This window comes from Harpia harpyja, chromosome Z (assembly GCF_026419915.1).
Source record: "Harpia harpyja isolate bHarHar1 chromosome Z, bHarHar1 primary haplotype, whole genome shotgun sequence".
In the NCBI taxonomy this organism is placed as follows: domain Eukaryota; kingdom Metazoa; phylum Chordata; class Aves; order Accipitriformes; family Accipitridae; genus Harpia; species Harpia harpyja.
The window spans coordinates 101,229,092-101,247,051 of NC_068969.1; the positions used below are offsets into that span (position 1 = coordinate 101,229,092).

Here is a 17,960-nt window from a genome sequence, read left to right on the forward strand (position 1 = left end):
CTGTTAGAAAGTAAAACAGATGAGATCAAGCCACTTTTAAGTGCAGAATGATAGAGGAAATTGTTTCCCTCTCCCACTCCTAGCCTCTTGCCAGGAAAATTTCTAGCTCTGGAACAGGTCCATCTGTTACCAAGTTGCATGCATAGTTGTGCGGCACTCGGACCTGCCGAATGCCTAGAGGGACTGCTCTGGTATCTCCAGAAGCTGCCTAGGGTCTTTACATAAAGCATTCTCCAGGAGTAGGACCAACCACAAATATGCTTTTTTGCAGCAAATTGCAGGAAACTCTAGTTTCTGCTTGAGGTGGAGCCTTGCCCCAGGATTCTTACTACATGCTTTTCTTTCTCAATCCATAGTCTTCAGGGGTGATGTAGTTACCTTCCCATATGAGGGGAGAAAGGTCACATAGGGCATCGTGTTAGCTCCTCTTTGGCCAACATGTTTTAGTTCTCCAAACCTCAAATATTCAAGTTAATCTTTCATAACCAGTGACTTCTGGTCTTGGTGGGATCTCCTAGGAATATGCACTGCAGGTCCTGGAGAATCTTTGAACAATGGGTATAGAGGAAGACTTCTCTTTAAGACATGTAGAATGAAACCCTCATGCTAATTGAGGCTGCTCACCATTTCCAGTGTTCCCATTAAGGGCAGCCAGTCTGTCCTGACCACCCCCACTTTTCTTAGATACCTATAAATGTCTTTAGAAAGACAGAGAAGAGAGTGTAATTTCCTCCTTTTACTCAAACCCCCCCCCAAAGCCATCTTATGTCTCTTGCCAGAGTAGTGTTGCATTCCAGGTCTCCTTTTTTCTGCATAAGAATGCAAATTTCTATTCCCTACTTCCATCGGGCTGTGTACGGCTTGTTGGTGTGTGAAGCTTTTATCAGCTTGGAAACTGACGTAATTCCTTCTTCCCTGTGATGCTATAGAATGTGTTTTGCTTAAGCCACCAAATAGAAGGGTCTGAGAGCTGCAAATTACTGTTTATCTGGAGTGCAACATTGACATGCTGCCTTTGACTGCTTCCAGTATACTTGAGATATGTGAGCTAGATCTGGCTGGGAGTCGTCTTTGGCTAATTTTTTTATTAGAAAAAGCAGACATTAGTTTTTGACAGGAAGGTTTTGTAGGTCTGAGAGGGACAAAACAATAGGAAGGAACGTGTTGCTAAACCACCAGACCTCCTTAATTTTTGTTGTCTGCATAAGTAGAATGGGGAACTTGGGTCACCTGTGTTCTTGGTGAGTGCCAGGTTACATTTCTTTTCCTATATGTGTTTCATATATTCTGTTGATTCAGATTTCATCCTAATACAGAATGGGGAAACTTCTACAAATCTTAACAACTTTGAGCACAAAAGAACACATTCTCTGTCTAGCACTAATGTGTACTTTCCCTTTTCCAGCACCACACATAACAGCTATATCAACTTCCACCATGCCTTTTTCCTTTCTATCTAGGGCAACACATTTTTATTGAGCTCATCTTTGTTTAAATTTTTAAAGGACTGAATCCAGCTTTTAAAATAGATATACAGGATGTATTCTTTCCGTCCACTCAGTAAAGGATCTTTTTTTTCTTTTTGTGGTTACTATTTGTTTGGAAGGGCATTGCCTGCAAGACAGATATTTTAGGGGTAACATTTTCAGCATAAGCATAATTTAAGCTGAAAAGTTCAAAGTAACTTTTGTGCCTAAAACAACACAACCAAGAAAGCAGCAAAATATGGAAAGGGAGAACAAATAACTAACAATTGCCATAAAAAAATGTTATGTTGAAAGAAATTTCCCTAAACCAGAAATCGTTTTTTATTTTTATTCTGGAGAGCAAAGGGTAGGGAGAACAGGAGCGAGAACCGCATTTTCACCGCTATGTGAAATGGTGGTTTCTTAGGACATTCAAATACACAAAAACCCCATAGGAAATGTAAAATAGGCTGAAGTGCTCAGAATGAGTTTTTGGGGGGAGATGAAAGGAAAGCTGATGTGCATGGAAAGCAAAAGTTATTTTAGCTGGAAACCTGAATGCAGATTGCATCCTTAAAAAAGATGGATAGTGCTAGATTTCTTTTAAGAAATTTACATCTAAAATAAACCTGTAAGATGAGTAACAGCAATTGGATTTTGTGATGCTGCTCTGAAGATGAATGCATCTGGGAATTGAAGTCATTTTCTGTTATCAGGCAGACAGAGCCTCTTGGTGCATGACTTTCTGAAGGTAAAATTCCTCTTCTCATTATGCTAGGGAAATAAGGTTGTATGACCTGTGTGCTCAGTGACTGATCATCACTGCAATTTTATTTCTGAATAAATTGACTGCCTTTGAGGTGAGCAGAAAGAGTGGCTTAAGAAGTGAAGAACAACTTGGGATGAGACATGAGTATGTCTCATGGGATGTGACAGAGAGTAACTTCTGTGCAACTTTCTGTTTAATTGCTATAGGGAACTTTGTAACTACTAAGTTTTGTTTGAGAGAAGATAGTCTGCCTGTAATATATGAGGGAAGGAAGTGTACCCGTATGGGATCCTGCACGGGATCCTGCAGCATGATACGCAAAATCCTGTTAAAGACGATGTCCTCCAGTAGCTGCTTCTCAGACTGTAGGAGGAAGGGTTATAGATCTTAGTGAAATGAGACAGAAATTTCTTTAACCATTACAAATCTGCTGTTGACCCTCTGTTGCCATCCCTTTCTCACATGAATGCGCACTCAGAATTTTGTTGTCTGCATGCAGAAATCTCATGTCTGCCTGTTTCTATTTGATAGCTTCCAAGCTTTGCAATGGTAAGAGCAGTGTTAACCACCTGAATGATAGGCAGAAGTAGCAAACTGGTTTGTAAGCAGTTCAGGCTGCCCCTGCTTGTTCTTGCACTACAAAGCACTGCACAGTTTTGTTTAACTTCTGTACTTTTGCACATAGTCATACAAACCCATTAAACTGCCATCAGATATTGGCTGGTCTGTTACCTTTGCTTGCTACCTTTTATAATGAGAGGTCAGGGTTTGATGGTTTTCTTGTGAGAGGGATTGTCCTGCTTTGAGTGACCTGATACAGGAAATTCTGGCATTTTTATTTTTATTCTTTTTTTTAATCCCTTTCTTTGCCCACAAGACTCCTTTTTCTACTCTATTCCCAGCTCTTTTAGTTTCAAACTGCTGGAATTTTTTCCTGTGGGGAGTTAGAAATATAGGTTGTTTCCAGGCAGCACACATTTTATGCTCAAGACTTCGGCACTGCAACACTTTTAACATTGCATCAGAGTTAGATTTTTAATTTTTTTTTAATAAGTCGGAGTTGGAGAGTGGAGCAAGCTTTTATAATAAGGCAAGTTCTTTATATCTAGAGAATACAGAATAAATTCAGAGAACCGAATCAGAGAAGCTTGTTTCACTTCCTCTCATGCAGTTTCTAAAACACCTGACTATGCATAGAAGTGGACTATCTTCCTAAAATAGTTGTAACCTCAAAATAGTCCTCATTATGCATGCAGTTGAGAAGTCTTTCTGACTGCATGTCTGTGCATGCAGCTATTGTGAGTATTGTGGTAGGAGGCGAAGAGCTGGTGCTGGTACTGCTCTGCTCAGCCCCTCTCCCGTCACATGCAGCACTGCAGCGCATGCTGTGGGACGTTGGTGCTGGCAAGCAAGCAGATAGTGGTGCTGTTGTAAAAGTGGGTTCATCATTACCACTTTTATATTTGAAAATGAATACTGTATAATAGTAAACCTTTTGAATCCGGCCTTTTGAAAGGGTGCCAGGAGGTCGCACGTGGGATGTCTGACATGGATTCTGAAGTGGTGGAGTATTAACGTACATTAAGTGAGGTTTGACTGTTGCTCAGTGGGTTCTTTCCTCTGATCTACACTGATTTAATGTGCAAAACAAATACCTGTCAGCTCACTGAGTATCATTTCTTGATTTTTGAGTTGGGTTTTTTTCCCTTTTTTGAGTAAGATAATGTTTTTTGTATGGGGAGTATAGATTTGTATTACAGTACTTACACGTCTTCTTTACATTCTTTTTTTCCCCATCACCATAGGTTATAACACCAGGGTTAGGGGATATACTTGCTGATAATTTGCGTAAGGAATAAGGAGGGAGAATAGAGGGAAAGTAGTCAGATGCATAACTTTTTCCATCTGGTCATTGGTGGAAAGACCATTCATTTCAGTACCTAAAGAAGGAAGCAGTGTTGTAGACATGGTGGTGTAAGAATACCAAAAGGGTGAGATTTACATAGGAAAGGGGTATATTTCATTAAAGCAATTAACAGAATTAGAAAATACAGATGACCTTTTTGGAGCTCTTCTTCGGGAGTGATGTTTTCAATAGGATGCATATATTGTAAGCACATGTGCATGTTAATTATGGCATGCTGGATACTGGGTTTGGTTTCTTAAAGGATTCTTTTAATATTTTTCAATATTTCTTATCCTGAAATCTTAAGTGTCCTGGTTTCAGCTGGGATAGAGTTAATTGTCTTCCTAGTAGCTGGTACAGTGCTGTGTTTTGAGTTCAGTATGAGAAGAATGTTGATAACACTGATGTTTTCAGTTGTTGCTAAGTAATGCTTAGTCTGAAGTCAAGGATTTTTCAGCTTCTCATGCCCAGTGAGAAAGCTGGAGGGGCACAAAAAGCTGGGACATGACACAGCCAGGGCAGCTGACCCAAAGTGGCCAACAGGGTATTCCATAGCATGTGATGTCACATCTAGTATATAAACTGGGGGGGTGAGGGCGGGGGATCGCCGCTCAGGGATTAACTGGGTGTCGATCGGCAGGTGGTGAGCAATTGCACTGTGCATCATTTGGATATTTCAATCCTTTTATTACTACTGTTGTCATTTTATTAGTGTTATCATTATCATTATTAGTTTCTTCTTTTCTGTTCTATTAAACTGTTCTTATCTCAACACATGAGTTTTACTTCTTTTCCCAATTTTCTCCCCCATCCCACTGGGTGGGGGGTGGACGACTGAGTGAGTGGCTGCGTGGTGCTTAGTTGCTGGCTGGGGTTAAACCATGACATCAAGCCATTGTGTGGATAATTAAGTCATACTGAATTGAGACAACTAGTGGCAGATACACATCACTTTTTGTGAAGTGCTTCTGGATCATGGCATCTTTCCCGTAGTGGGAGTGGAAGGTCTGAGTTCTCCACTCATATGTTGCAGAGACAGAGGAGCTTGTACCAGTGTACACATGTACTGGTACACATGTACCAGTCTGCCAACATCCTGCATAATGTGTTGGAAATGTGAAAGAAACATGCCTTTGTAATATCAGCTCTGTTTATTTCCATTTTTAGTTTTTAACCTCATGTTTTTTCAAGTTGAAACAGCTTTTTTTACAGAACTCTTGAAATATGTTCCTGTCCCGTCACTACACAATATAGGCGGAGAAACATCACAAAAATACTAAAGACTAATAGAGAGTAATGTCTTTAGGATATCAGAATTAGAAGCACTGGCACAAGAAAAATGTATGTTACATTGTATGTTATCTTTGGCATTCAGTTTAAGCTGATAATATGACACAGATGAGAAAATCTTGAATGCAGTGTTAATATCTTTTGCTGGAGTAGGCAATTTCTGAATAAGAAATTTAATTATTCCCTGTAATAAGAAAATTTAAATACAAATATTTTCTTACCTTATATACAAACTAGCACTATAAATGTGACTGTGCCTTTCTCCTTGAGCTGCTAAGCAATCACTTGCCTTTTTCCTGGGAGCAAGAGTTTAAACAAAAATAAGTCTTTGTTCACTCAAAGCCAGGTTATGCCATGTGTGATTTTTTTATTAATTTGTAAGGCTTTTTAAAGGAGCAGATATGTAAAATAACACTACTTGTTAAGCTGGTATTTGTAGCTGTTACATGTGAAATGTCTTTAAAAGGAAGTTTTGAATGTAATCAGTGCCTTGGAAGAGATAAGGTCTGAGCACTGGACTCCTAAATTTTAATTGTAGCTTTGATGTTTTCCCCCGTAAAAGCTGGAATTTTATTTTTGTCTCCAATTCCTTACATCTAAAGATAACTTTGTTCTACTTGTTAAGTCATTAAAGTTTATCAAGTGCTTTAAATACAGCAAAACTTTTATAAATGCTGGGTATTGTCTGTCTTTTTCTACAGCATTGACAATTTTGGACTTGGTCTTCTGCTTCAGACTAAGCAGATAAAACGCATGGTGTCATCATATGTTGGAGAGAATGCTGAATTTGAACGCCAGTATTTATCTGGTGAGCTTGAAGTTGAGCTTACACCTCAGGTAAGGTAATAATTATAAAATTATTTTGCAATCCTTTGCCTGTGTGCAGATGTGCGGTAAAGACAGATGGCACTTGCCTTCTGTGGTGGGTTGACCCTGGCTGGACGCCAGGTGCCCACTAAAGCCACTCTATCACTCCCCTCCTCAGCTGGACAGGGGAGAGAAAATATAATGAAAGGCTCTTGGGTTGAGATAAGGACAGGGAGATCAGTCACCAGTTACTGTCACGGGTGAAACAGACTCAACTTGGGGCAATTAGTTTAATTTATTACCAATCATATCAGAGTAGGATAATGAGAAATAAAACCAAATCTTAAAAAAAACCACCTTCCCTCCACCCCTCCCTCCTTCCCAGGCACAGCTTCACTCCCGAATTCTCTGCCTTCTCCCTGCCAGTGGCGCAGGGGGACGGGGAATGGGAGTTAGGGTCAGTTCGTCACACATTGTCTCTGCTGCAACTTGCTCCTCAGGGGCAGGACTCCTCACACTCTTCCCCTGCTCCAGCGTGGGGTCCCTCCCACAGGAGACAGTCCTCCATGAACTTCTCCAATGTGGGCCCTTCCCACGGGCTGCAGTTCTTCACAAACTGCTCCAGCGTGGGTCCTTTCCATGGGCTGCAGTCCTTCAGGCACAGACTGCTCCAGCGTGGGTCTCCCGCAGGGTCACAAGTCCTGCCAGAAAACCTGCTCCAGCGTGGGCTCCTCTTTCCACAGGGTCACAGGTCCTGCCAGGAGCCTTCTCCAGTGTGGGCTTCCCACGGGGTCACAGCCTCCTTCGGGAACCCACCTGATCTGGCGTGGGGTCCTCCCCGGGCTGCAGGTGGATATCTGCTCCACTGTGGCCCTCCCTGGGCTGCAGGGGGACAGCCTGCCTCACCATGGTCTTCCCCACAGGCTGCAGGGGAATCTCTGCTCTGGCACCTGGAACACCTCCTCCCCCTCCTTCTTCACTGACCTTGGGGTCTGCAGGGTTGTTTCTCTCACATATTCTCACTTCTTTCTCCTCTGACTGCTGCTGCTGTTGTGCAGGGTTTTTTTTTTCCCTTCTTAAATACGTTCTCCCAGAGGCGCTACCCCCATCACTGATGGGCTCAGCCTTGGCCAGCAGCGGGTCTGTCTTAGAGCCAGCTGTCATTGGCTCTGGCGGACACGGGAAGCTTCTAGCAACTTCTCACAGAAGGCATCCCTGTAGCCCCCCCGCTACCAAAACCTTGCCACGCAAACCCAATACACCATTTTAGGATCATGGGCTGTAGACTGCGACTGGTCATATTGTGTGAATTCCTTTTATGGCTTGTTACATTACATTCAAGTATATATATATACACACACACATGTATATTCTATTGTACAATGTTTGATTTTTGGTAGTTCCTCCCAGACTGTAGAAAAACACACGAAGTATGCTCACTACTGTGGCCCATATAAGGTGAAAAAGTAAGGGAGTTGCTGAATTCCCATATTGGTGGCAGTTCTTGTGCTTCTGGGGATGTTGCCTGTGGATTGTCTGCCATCTAGTGGGTAGGAATCAAATTAGGAGATTTCAGTTCATTGTGAGACAACTCTTCAGGGCTTGTTCATTAAATCTTAAGTAAATTAATCTCTGCATAGTGTTATGAGCCAATACTTAAAACTTTACTTTTTAGCACCATAGTTTTAATTATTTTAGCACTGCCAAGCTACCCAAATGGCCAGAATGCAATGAGATACTAAAATCATGAGCATCAGTCACATTCTATTGAGATTTAGTTTTGTGTAATTAGTACTCTAACTTTAAAGCCTACAGCATGTTAGCGTGTTGCACTTCTAAAGGTGACACATAACCTTTGGGCTTTAAACAGCTATTGATGTAAGTCTCTGGGAAAAGCAACAGTCAAGTTTTTATGGAGAAGAGAGTCTCGGGCTCCATTGCTTGGGAATATCTCTTAGAATCCCAGAGATGGGCAGAAAAGCTCCTTTTATACCCAGTCAGCTGACATGGAAATAACCAGGCACTTGTCGCTTCTCATGTTTCAAAAGTCACAAATCTCACAATTTGTTTTTTCCTTCTTTGTACTTAATGTTCAGTGCTTTCATCCAGAAGACCTTGAACTCCTTAGACATGTAATTGGCTTTGTGGACTGCACAGACAAGCTATGTAGATCCAGCATGAAAATACTGGGTCTACGGTGTGCAATGGTAAACAATAAGGTGAATTAATGACTTGCTAGGAGATATGGGGATTTGAAATATTTGTGTCACGATAAAACAACCTTTTGGAAAAGGTTCTTCAAGTTTGGTATGACTTTAGGCAAAATGGAGGGCTGTTGTGTCCTTGTTCCACAGTAAGGGAGAGGTCATGGTGAGATCTTGAAATGCTAAGACTGCTTGGAACACGGGACTTTGTATCATTGCATGGTTCACATATGCCTCTTGCCGCCATTTTGTAAACCTACCAGAAGTCATTGTGTTTCTTGCAGGATAACTGGGGAAAATGCAACCTATGTCTTGGAGGCCTTCAAGCTAGACAATTGACCATGACAGTCTTGTCTTGCTTTGAACCCAGAAAAATATAAAAAAAATTTGGAAAGGACACTACTGAAAAGCAGGCAGACTTTGGCCATAAGTCTGTAATTAAGGCTGATGAGGAATTTGGGCTGTTAATATCTGTGGTACAGCTGAACATAGAGCAGAGTGCAGATGGGGTGGTCAAATAGAGTAGAAATGCTGTTCTGTCAGCTTGTTGGTGGTATTAGCATAGGCAACCCAGATTCCTTTCTCAATCTGCTGTGCATGGCTGTTTCAACTTGGAGTGAGGTATGAAGTTTATCTTAAGATGTTGGAGAATGAAAAGTAAATATGTAGGACTGTTATAAAAGAAAAACTGAGAATACGTAGCCAGGTGGGAAGGAGAAAAAGAACTTTGTATTCTGCTCAGAGTAATGGATTGGGAAACAAGCTGAAGGAGAAGAGGCACAGGAAAGTGCTGAGGCTTGCGTGTTGAAAGGCAGTTGTGTGATGGTGTGCTCTTGAGCAATTTATGGCCATGTGTGAACCATTTCTTGCCATATCCAGTACCAATCCCACAAAGGTGAGCTAAAATGGGAGGAAGAAATAGATGTAATGGTCTGCTGAGTTCAGAAGAAAAAGCTCCAAATGACAGGATATAAAAATAAGTTCATGCAAGCCATTCATCAAAGTTTGATTTGTTGTTCCCAAATGACTAGTTCTTAAATATATTTTCCCATAGGGTACGCTCGCTGAACGTATTAGAGCAGGAGGAGCAGGAATCCCAGCATTTTACACCAGTACTGGCTATGGGACGCTGGTGCAGGAAGGGGGTGCACCTATCAAATACAACACTGATGGCACCGTTGCCATTGCCAGCCAGCCAAGAGAGGTAAGATGCCAGTTTGTTACTAGGAAGGCTTCTGCTTTGAAAACAGAATTTCTTACATATTTCCAAGATAAACAGTAGTTTAAGCACCTCTTGGCCAAGTTTAACCTTCGTATGTTGGGTTAACAGGATGTCTGTGGTACCAGACACATTAGTTTTCCTCCCACTGCTTACTTCTGTCCTCTGTAATGTGTTAGAAAAGTTTTTACAGCTTTAGGGTGACTTAGCATCAAGAACTGGTCCAAGTGAAAACCTACCTTGCTGAGTTACTCTTCGTTTGACAGTTCTCTGACCAGGTTATTCAGACAAAATCTTGGACCAGGCCACTGCAGTGCAGAGTACAGACTGAGAACAGCCTCTATTAGTAGGGCAGGTACTCCTTAAATACTGTGGTATGGAGTAAGTAGCCCTGCAGCTGTACATGAAGCTTTAGCATTAGAAGAGATGGGACATTTTCCTATTAAGCAGGGAAGAGCTCAGTTGACATTTCAGGAAACGCATTTGCCAACAGTTGAAATGCAATTTAAGCTGCATATTTGGAATCGCACAGAAATAAAAAGAGTGTGGCTTCCAAGTGAGAAACAAGGGCTTCATATTGAAATTGGATGTAGAATTTGGAGAAGGGAAGAGATTTCTCAGTGCCATAATGGTACTTGAAGAAACGGATGGGGCTAATGCTGTATGTTCCATTAGGCTGCAAACAGCATTAAATTCTACCTCAAGAACATCTCTGGGGTAAAGGTAATTCTGCCCACCCCCTCTGCCCCTGGTTTTCACATATTTTATACATGGTTATTTTCGGTATCTAATCATTTACTTAGTCTTTTTTTTTCCTTAATTTTCTTACTGAATATGTCATTATTATGTTTTACCTTTTGAAGGAAAGTTTTGTTTATTAAATAACTTATGATTTTGATAACATTTTTCTTCTACTTCTAACAGTAGTGGAAAAGTTTTCCTTACTCTCCTCAGTCTTTTGGGGGGCTAATAACATGACTAGTATGATTTGATCCAATCCATTCTCCAAATCCATTTTGAATGCAAGTGTCATTTTATAAAAGCTCAGATCTCCTTTTACAGGACCGAAAAACTGACTTCTGATACACTTATGTCATAATTCCTCCCCCTCTCAGCAATTTTAAATAGCTCTCAATTAGTATTTCTGTATACTCTAACCTTCTACATTGTTAAGAGAAGTGCTGTTTCATGTTTCTATATGGGATTAAAATACTAACTGTTCGTCAGTTACATATTCTGGCTTCAGGCACGTATCATTACAAATATTGATCATAAATGCAGAGAAAACCAAATGAAATTCAGCCTGTCAGATGATGTGATTTGAGTAGTCTGTCTCAAATCCACTTTGGTTTATATTTGGGTTTCTGGTGGTGGGCAGTGATTATGATCTTTTTCAACAGTTCTGCTTTAGCACTTCAGTTTTTTGTTAGCTGGTAGATGTGCAGGAGAAAGCATGTCTAATTCCAGTAGATGGAGCAGCAGGAATATGGATCTGATTCTTGTTCTGTTTCACGAAACAGAGACACTATGATAAAACTGGGGTTTACAGCCTTTATCTGCTTCTCCCTTATTACACATTTGAGCTACAGTTTTTCAGATAAAACTTTATGTAGTACAAAAAGAAGTTTAAATATAATAGTCTGTAAAATTAACCCCATAAAATAAATACTACATGGGGGGTCTGCTTGAAGAAATGTACATCTCAGTCGTGTACTTTTCTCTGTAGGTGCGAGAGTTTGATGGCCGTCACTTTATTCTGGAGAAGTCAATTACTGGAGATTTTGCTCTAGTGAAGGCATGGAAGGCTGATCGTGCAGGAAACATCATTTTCAGGTATGAGTTGTTTACCAACGGGAAAAGATTCTTTAATGATCTCCCGTGTGATGGCAAAATAATGTTTTACTGATTCCACTTTCTTTCATATTGCCTTTCCCTACTGTCAAGTTATACTGCTATAAAACCCAAAATATTGCTTTTTCTAATGACTTTTGAGTTTTCAAACATAGCTGTGAAATAAAACATTGGTAGTTAAAAATGAGACATAGCAGACCGATGTCATTATGACTCTGGAGAAATGTAGTGACACTCTGTTCATTTCAATATTGATGTTAGTTTGGGTCCTTTTCCTTGCGTAATTGAAGGCTGACCCAAGGAGTACAGGTTTGTGTATGTCAGAAGAGAAAGAAGCTAAGTCAGTCTCCTGGCCAATCAGTGATGGGAAAACTTGATTCTGTCCCCAGAAAAGTATGTTTAAAGTCGATTTGATCTCAGTGGTGTAGGGGGAGGCATCATATGAATTTAAACATTTTTTGTAGTAATAAGTTTGGGTGTTGCACTAGTGATAACATCATTTATTTGAGTTGCTATATTTGTGCTCAGGTTTGTCCTGAACTGAAGCAGCAGAGGTTTGCTTATGTTTAACGTCTGGTTTTTATTTGTTTGTTTTATGGCTATCAGATGAAAAGGTAACTGTTATGGCAATCAGTTGCAGTTTACGACAAGATGCTGAATGGTGCAGTCTGTCTTTGTATGTATTAAAACAAACACAGAGTTGAAAAAGCAACTGAAAAATATGCAGATAAAATAATACCAATAAAGTAATGCTTTTCTTTGTGTATATATGTATATATATGCATGAATTCACATAAATTTTTATCTATATATCTTATAATAATAATATTAAATTTAAATACTTGAAAATTAAGAAAGAATTTTTTATTTTACCCAACTCTTGATATCCTGGCTTGCCCGCTGGCAAAACATGATGGTTTTGGATTGAAAACTGAATTTAATTGTGTGCGTGCTCATGAATTTGATGGCTGCTAAACTGCTTTCCTTAGACTCTGAGACATGGAATACAGGAAACAGTCTTCCTCCTTGACCTTGTCTTTGCTTGATCTTGAGCCTCTACTGTCTGTACTTTTACCCCATATCTGTCTACTGATGCTTACTTTTCTCTGAAAAATTCTTTCAGTCTCCACAGAAACAGCCTGGCTGCATTCTCGCTTTTTCCCCCCTCTTCCTTTATGTCCTGTGGTCTCTCTTTACACCTTTCCCTCTCCTTCCTGTTCCTTTCAGAAGTCTTCGTATGTCTCCCACATTCACGCAATACAGTTGATACCAGATACTACTTCCATCTGGAGTGGAGACTTAAAAATCTTGACTCCTTTCAAGTGTAACTAAGCAAAGGTGGAAACATCATCATCCAGTGTCTTATTCCATGTAGAGTATTGCTAGCTTCAAAGAATTTTCTCATAATAAGCAGTGACCCATTCTGGTTTTGGATGAGATACAGGTTACCTCATGGCCTACAACAGAGAAGCATGGGCCCATCTCATAGCCTGCGGGAAACAGCAGAGGAGGAAATTGTAATAGATTAGAATATAACAGCAATAGTTCCGTTATCTACAGGATGAGAAGGAAAATGTATTTTTGACATTGTGCTACGTGCTGAGTATGTATTCACTGCCAGTGGGACCCTTCCATACTTTTTTTATTATGTGACTTCTGATTGCTGAGGTATGCCTAGATAGACATAGGCTTTGTGTTTGCTCACATCTGCCACCACTTTCACAGCAGTGTGGTACTACTTATAAAGTGTTTCCCATGACTCTGGTATCTGTGGAGCCAATAGGAATGGAGTGTCTGCCAAACTGTTAATCACCCTTAAGCTAAGAGCTTTTTTAAATCTAAAGGGTGTACTTTAGGGAGACTTATTTGGACCACAGGCCAGCATGAGGGTTTTTTGTCTAGTCTTACACATGAAGTTATATTTTTCTTGGGGATCCAAAATGGCACCAGCTCCTTTAGAAAGCAATTTTTTAAACAGAGTTTTCTACATGATACTTTGTGTCCCCTAGCTCTTTTGTTCTGTACAGCATGCTGTGGTGGACTATTCTGCACCACAGCTTTTGCCTCAAGACCTGTGTCTGGCCCAGTAGACAATAATTGTTAGGTATAGTGCACCATTACCAAGGCAAATAATCCAAGACTCCCTCAAACATAATGAAATAATCCCACCTTGTTCCTGTGCCAGCTGAAAGGATGCATATATAGGCATTTTGCCTTGTTAGTCTGATGCAGGTATTAGTTCTACTTAGTGGAACAGAGCATCTCCAGGTCTTAAGCTCCTTTGGAGCTTTGCTTGTGAGGGACAACACCAGGGAGTGCCGTGGCTATTGTGGATATTCTACCTCCTTTGGCTCCCCTCCCTTTTCATCTGGTACCATTCTGCTTTGGAGCTGTTCTAGCAAAATATACTGCCACTTTACAATTGGAGGTGTGGTTTGGTGCTGATGAAAGTACACTCTGGACAAAGAAGCAGAGATGTTGAAGGGATAACTGGAGTCAGGGCTCCTGCTGTCACAGACAGTCATGTCAGGTCATCTCTTCATGCTTCAAGTGGTTCTGCAATACATAAATTCATCTCACATCTGAGGTGTCCCTTCATCTCTGCACCATTAGGTACGTGGTGGATGTAGTGCATTGGTTTAGTCTGCTATGAACTAGTTTGCTATCTTTTGCCTTTGGGAGAAAAGCTGTTGTCATGCCTTTGGGTCAGCTTAGGAATCCATTGCTGGAACAATGGACTTCGTAGTCATTGCTGACTCTAGATGTCCAGAAAGCTATCTTAAAATAAAAAGGCATACTTGGCTAGCTAGTTTCTGGATTGCATACTCCAAAAACCTGAACGTTATTCTGTGTTGGAAAATAAGTACAGTGTTTCTGTTTTTTCTTCTTCTGGATGATGTGTTCTTTAGAAATAAGACCTTTGATTTTTTTTCTTGTGAAAGAAAGAGCTTTACTTATCCAAGAACATTCTAAATTGCCTAAGCTTTTATAAATAGGGTCCAAATCAAGCCCATTAAGTCTTAATTTGACATTGAAATGTTTTCTTGTAACTCTTTCTCTTATGTAAAAATAATTTTATATCAGTTTCTTTTACTGGCAGACCAGCCACTATGATTTTGAGAAAGTCTTTGGCTCGGAAAAGTAGTCACTTGGGATGAAACACTGAATTCTTTGTTTCCACATCTGCCTTCCCCAATCTGTATCCATTCCCCTGCTATTTTAATTCAGATTTTGTAACTCTATTTTTCTTCTCATTTTCTACTCTGCTTAGTTGAGGGTACTTTTCCCTAAATCACTACTAGCTAGTATTGTATTCATGCACTAAGAGAAGAATAGAAATTCAAGTCTTTTTTTTTGTTAATGGTTTCCGCTTCTTACATCCTTTTGTATTTACACAGCCACAGAGGAGACCTGCAGACAAAAGATATTGTCCCTTCTGTAGCCTCTGTTAGAGGCTTCACAGCTGCTGTGTATTGCCAATAAAACAAGATTTCTCCAAGATAGATGTCTTTGGGTATAGCTTTGATTCTGTAGTTCTCTGCACTAGAAATCTTGTTCAACCTGCACGTTAGTCTCAGGATTTAGCCATTTCAATGCTCTACCTCCCTCAAAGCCACGCGGTGGCAGCAGCATCCCAAAGTTCAGCATGACTATAGCACTAGGCATGGTCATCGCACAAAAGGCTGAAGAAAGGAGGAGCAGGCATTGGGAAACAAGGATGGTCAGAAAAAAAAATGCTTCTGTGGAAAGAGAATGGGGAGAAAGGAGGTTTTGAACCCTAGTTCATGCATTTTGATGAAAAATTTTCAAGAATCCTGCTTTTTAAAAGAGAAAAATACTGAGCAGCTATCAGTGGAACCCTGCTAAAATATACATAATTTTTCTTAAATATTAGGCCACACAGTTTTGTTTGTTTTCTGAAAAATACAGAGAGGGCCTGACACAGGTCACTTGTTTTTCATTGTGCTTATTAGGATCTCAGTGCAGATCCCAGCATGGTTATACATGTCATGTGTTACTTTTATTCCCTGAAGGTTCTTTTTTCTTGTTACTGGAATACTTAGGATGAATGCCAGAGTCTTGCAGTAAGCGCCAAAACTGGCACAGCTTTTTTAATCAAGAGAATTGGACTAAATTTACTACTGTGCAGAGTGCTATCCCAAGTCCTAGTCTGAATTCTGAAGGCATATGTGGGACTTGAGAGGTTGTTAGGCCCTGTGCTGGTCCCCCTGTGGAGATTAATTTCATTCTTTGTGCAGTGAAATGCAGTGAAATAATGGGAAGGTACATTGTACAAAGCCCAGCTTACTGCTGCTGTTGGATCTAATAAGTGAAGGTATCAGTAGCATGCCCAATTTCAATTAAACAATGTGGTGATTAAAAGTCAAAAGAGCTGTAATAAGTATTTTCTAATGTAGCAAAATAGGATTTGATTTCATATGCATCTTACACAATTTCATAATACTTTTTCCTCCCTCCTATTTTTTTTTTTTATTAGTCCTGTAGCTATTTGGAGAAGAGATTTGTGATGTTTATATTACAGAGATACTTGTAGTAGCTTATCTCTGAAAAGTGTTCTCTCGTACTATTACAACTTTTAATATTTATTCCTTTTCTTTCACAGGAAAACTGCAAGAAACTTCAACCAACCTATGTGCAAAGCTGCCAAGACAACTGTGGTAGAGGTAGGGAATTGAAACATAGTAAGCCCTATACCCCTGCAGTCAACAAACCCCTTTGTTTTGCATAGTATTCTGGGGACAGAGTTCTTCTTTTCTTTACTCATTGGGGGATTTCATGCCAGGGACGGTGGTCTAACCTGTCTCCTTGGATTGCCTACTCCTAACACTGTGCTCTGTTTTAGTGATTAGTTCACCATGGTTCCTCAGTTTATTACTGCTCAGCTGATCCTGGCCAGGACTTCATGTTCACTGTGATCAGCCTTTGAAAGGAAAACAGCTTTCAGATTTGTTAAATAAAATAATACGTGGATGAAAAAAGAAACAGTAGACTTAGGCTGTGCTTGAGAAGATTCACATAAGACCTTATGCAAAGCTGCCTGATAATAAGGATAAGTACATAACAACATAGAATGGGCAAATCACGAAGCTATCACAGTTGCGGTCTCTAAAATTTAATAAATTATGTAAATATCAGAATATGTCCAGAATGAGATACAGACATTTGGTTATGCCTTGAGAAAGAGGATGAACTAGATGATCTAGAAGTTTCTTCCAATCTTTTTGTCCTTTTTCCTTGCTGTCTAAAACAGTAAGTTTAAAATCATGGAGCAGCCTACACTGGAAATATATTGGTGACTGGAGAGTGGTTAAGCCATAGAAATATCTAAAAGATAGACTTCTCTGTTAGCTTTTTCGTGACTCTGGTAAGTTTTTTATATGCCTAATAAAAGCTAAATATGGTTTGACAATAAGATCAAGACAAACTCTTCTAGACTATTTCTAGTAAATTCTAAGTGGAAGAGGCTTGTGTTTCTTCAGGGTTTTTGTTTTGGTTTGGTTTTTTGTTTGGGGTTGGGTTTTGGGTTTGGTTTTTTATTTTGGTAAAATCTTACCTGGAAAATATATTTGTTATATAAACATCTCTGGAGAATACGTTTGGGAACTTGAGTTATTTCTTTGTGTTTTACAGAACTATGGCAAAAAATACCATAGAATTTGTCACGTCTTACAGTGACAATTCAGCAACAGTACATGAATTTTCACAGTTGGTTTTCAAAAAAGGTTTAAAATATTTTTCCGTATAAAAATTAAATAAAGAATCTTTCATGATTCCCTTTCCTTCTAGTCACTTGTCCTTCATACTTTGTTCAGTCTGGCTTTTAGAGAATTTAAGTAGATCAAAGCCTTCCACCTACATTCCATCTCATTCTCTCTTTCTGCTCTTCTCTCCATGTGTGATAGGGTAGAATTTTCTTGTCAGTGAGCAGCAATTATGTGACATCCTTCTTGCTATAATTCCACTTAACAGTCTTTAGTAGCTCTGCTGTGAACTGTGTCCACCATGAGTCTTGTTGCATTTTCAATATCATTTAAAAACTGACAAGCTTTTTGCAAGATGGCACATAAATATTACTTTACAACTCTAGTATTTTATGGACAAATTAATGGGTGAAGAGGCATAACCAGAGATTTAGGACAAATAGATATTTTGAGCCAAATGCAATGCCTCATTGGCTTAATTTTTAAGTGTCTTTCTTCCAGAGTGGAATTCAGAATGTTGTGTTTGGATTTAAGAGTTCAAACCCAGGGAACCAGAACGAGATATCTCAATATGGCATGTAGTACATCCTCAGTACTGAGCATTGTCAGCCTGCACCTGTCTAGAGCTAATCACTAGGGAACTGAGGCAACTGAAAAGAGTTTTGTCTGACTCCTTAGTTAATGTCGTTCAAGGCTGAAGGGTGAAATTCTCAATTCCACTTACA

General features: G+C 39.9%; 1 protein-coding gene across 1 annotated transcript in view; it reads left to right on the forward strand.

The window, feature by feature from the left end:
- OXCT1 (3-oxoacid CoA-transferase 1) overlaps window positions 1-17,960 on the forward strand; it is an 87,110-nt gene that overhangs the window by 11,676 nt on the left and 57,474 nt on the right. The window contains exons 4-7 of the mRNA XM_052777041.1: window positions 6,133-6,268; window positions 9,497-9,646; window positions 11,388-11,494; window positions 16,137-16,197. Of these exons, the coding sequence (XP_052633001.1) occupies window positions 6,133-6,268; window positions 9,497-9,646; window positions 11,388-11,494; window positions 16,137-16,197 (454 nt within the window). The remainder of the gene's footprint in view (window positions 1-6,132; window positions 6,269-9,496; window positions 9,647-11,387; window positions 11,495-16,136; window positions 16,198-17,960) is intronic.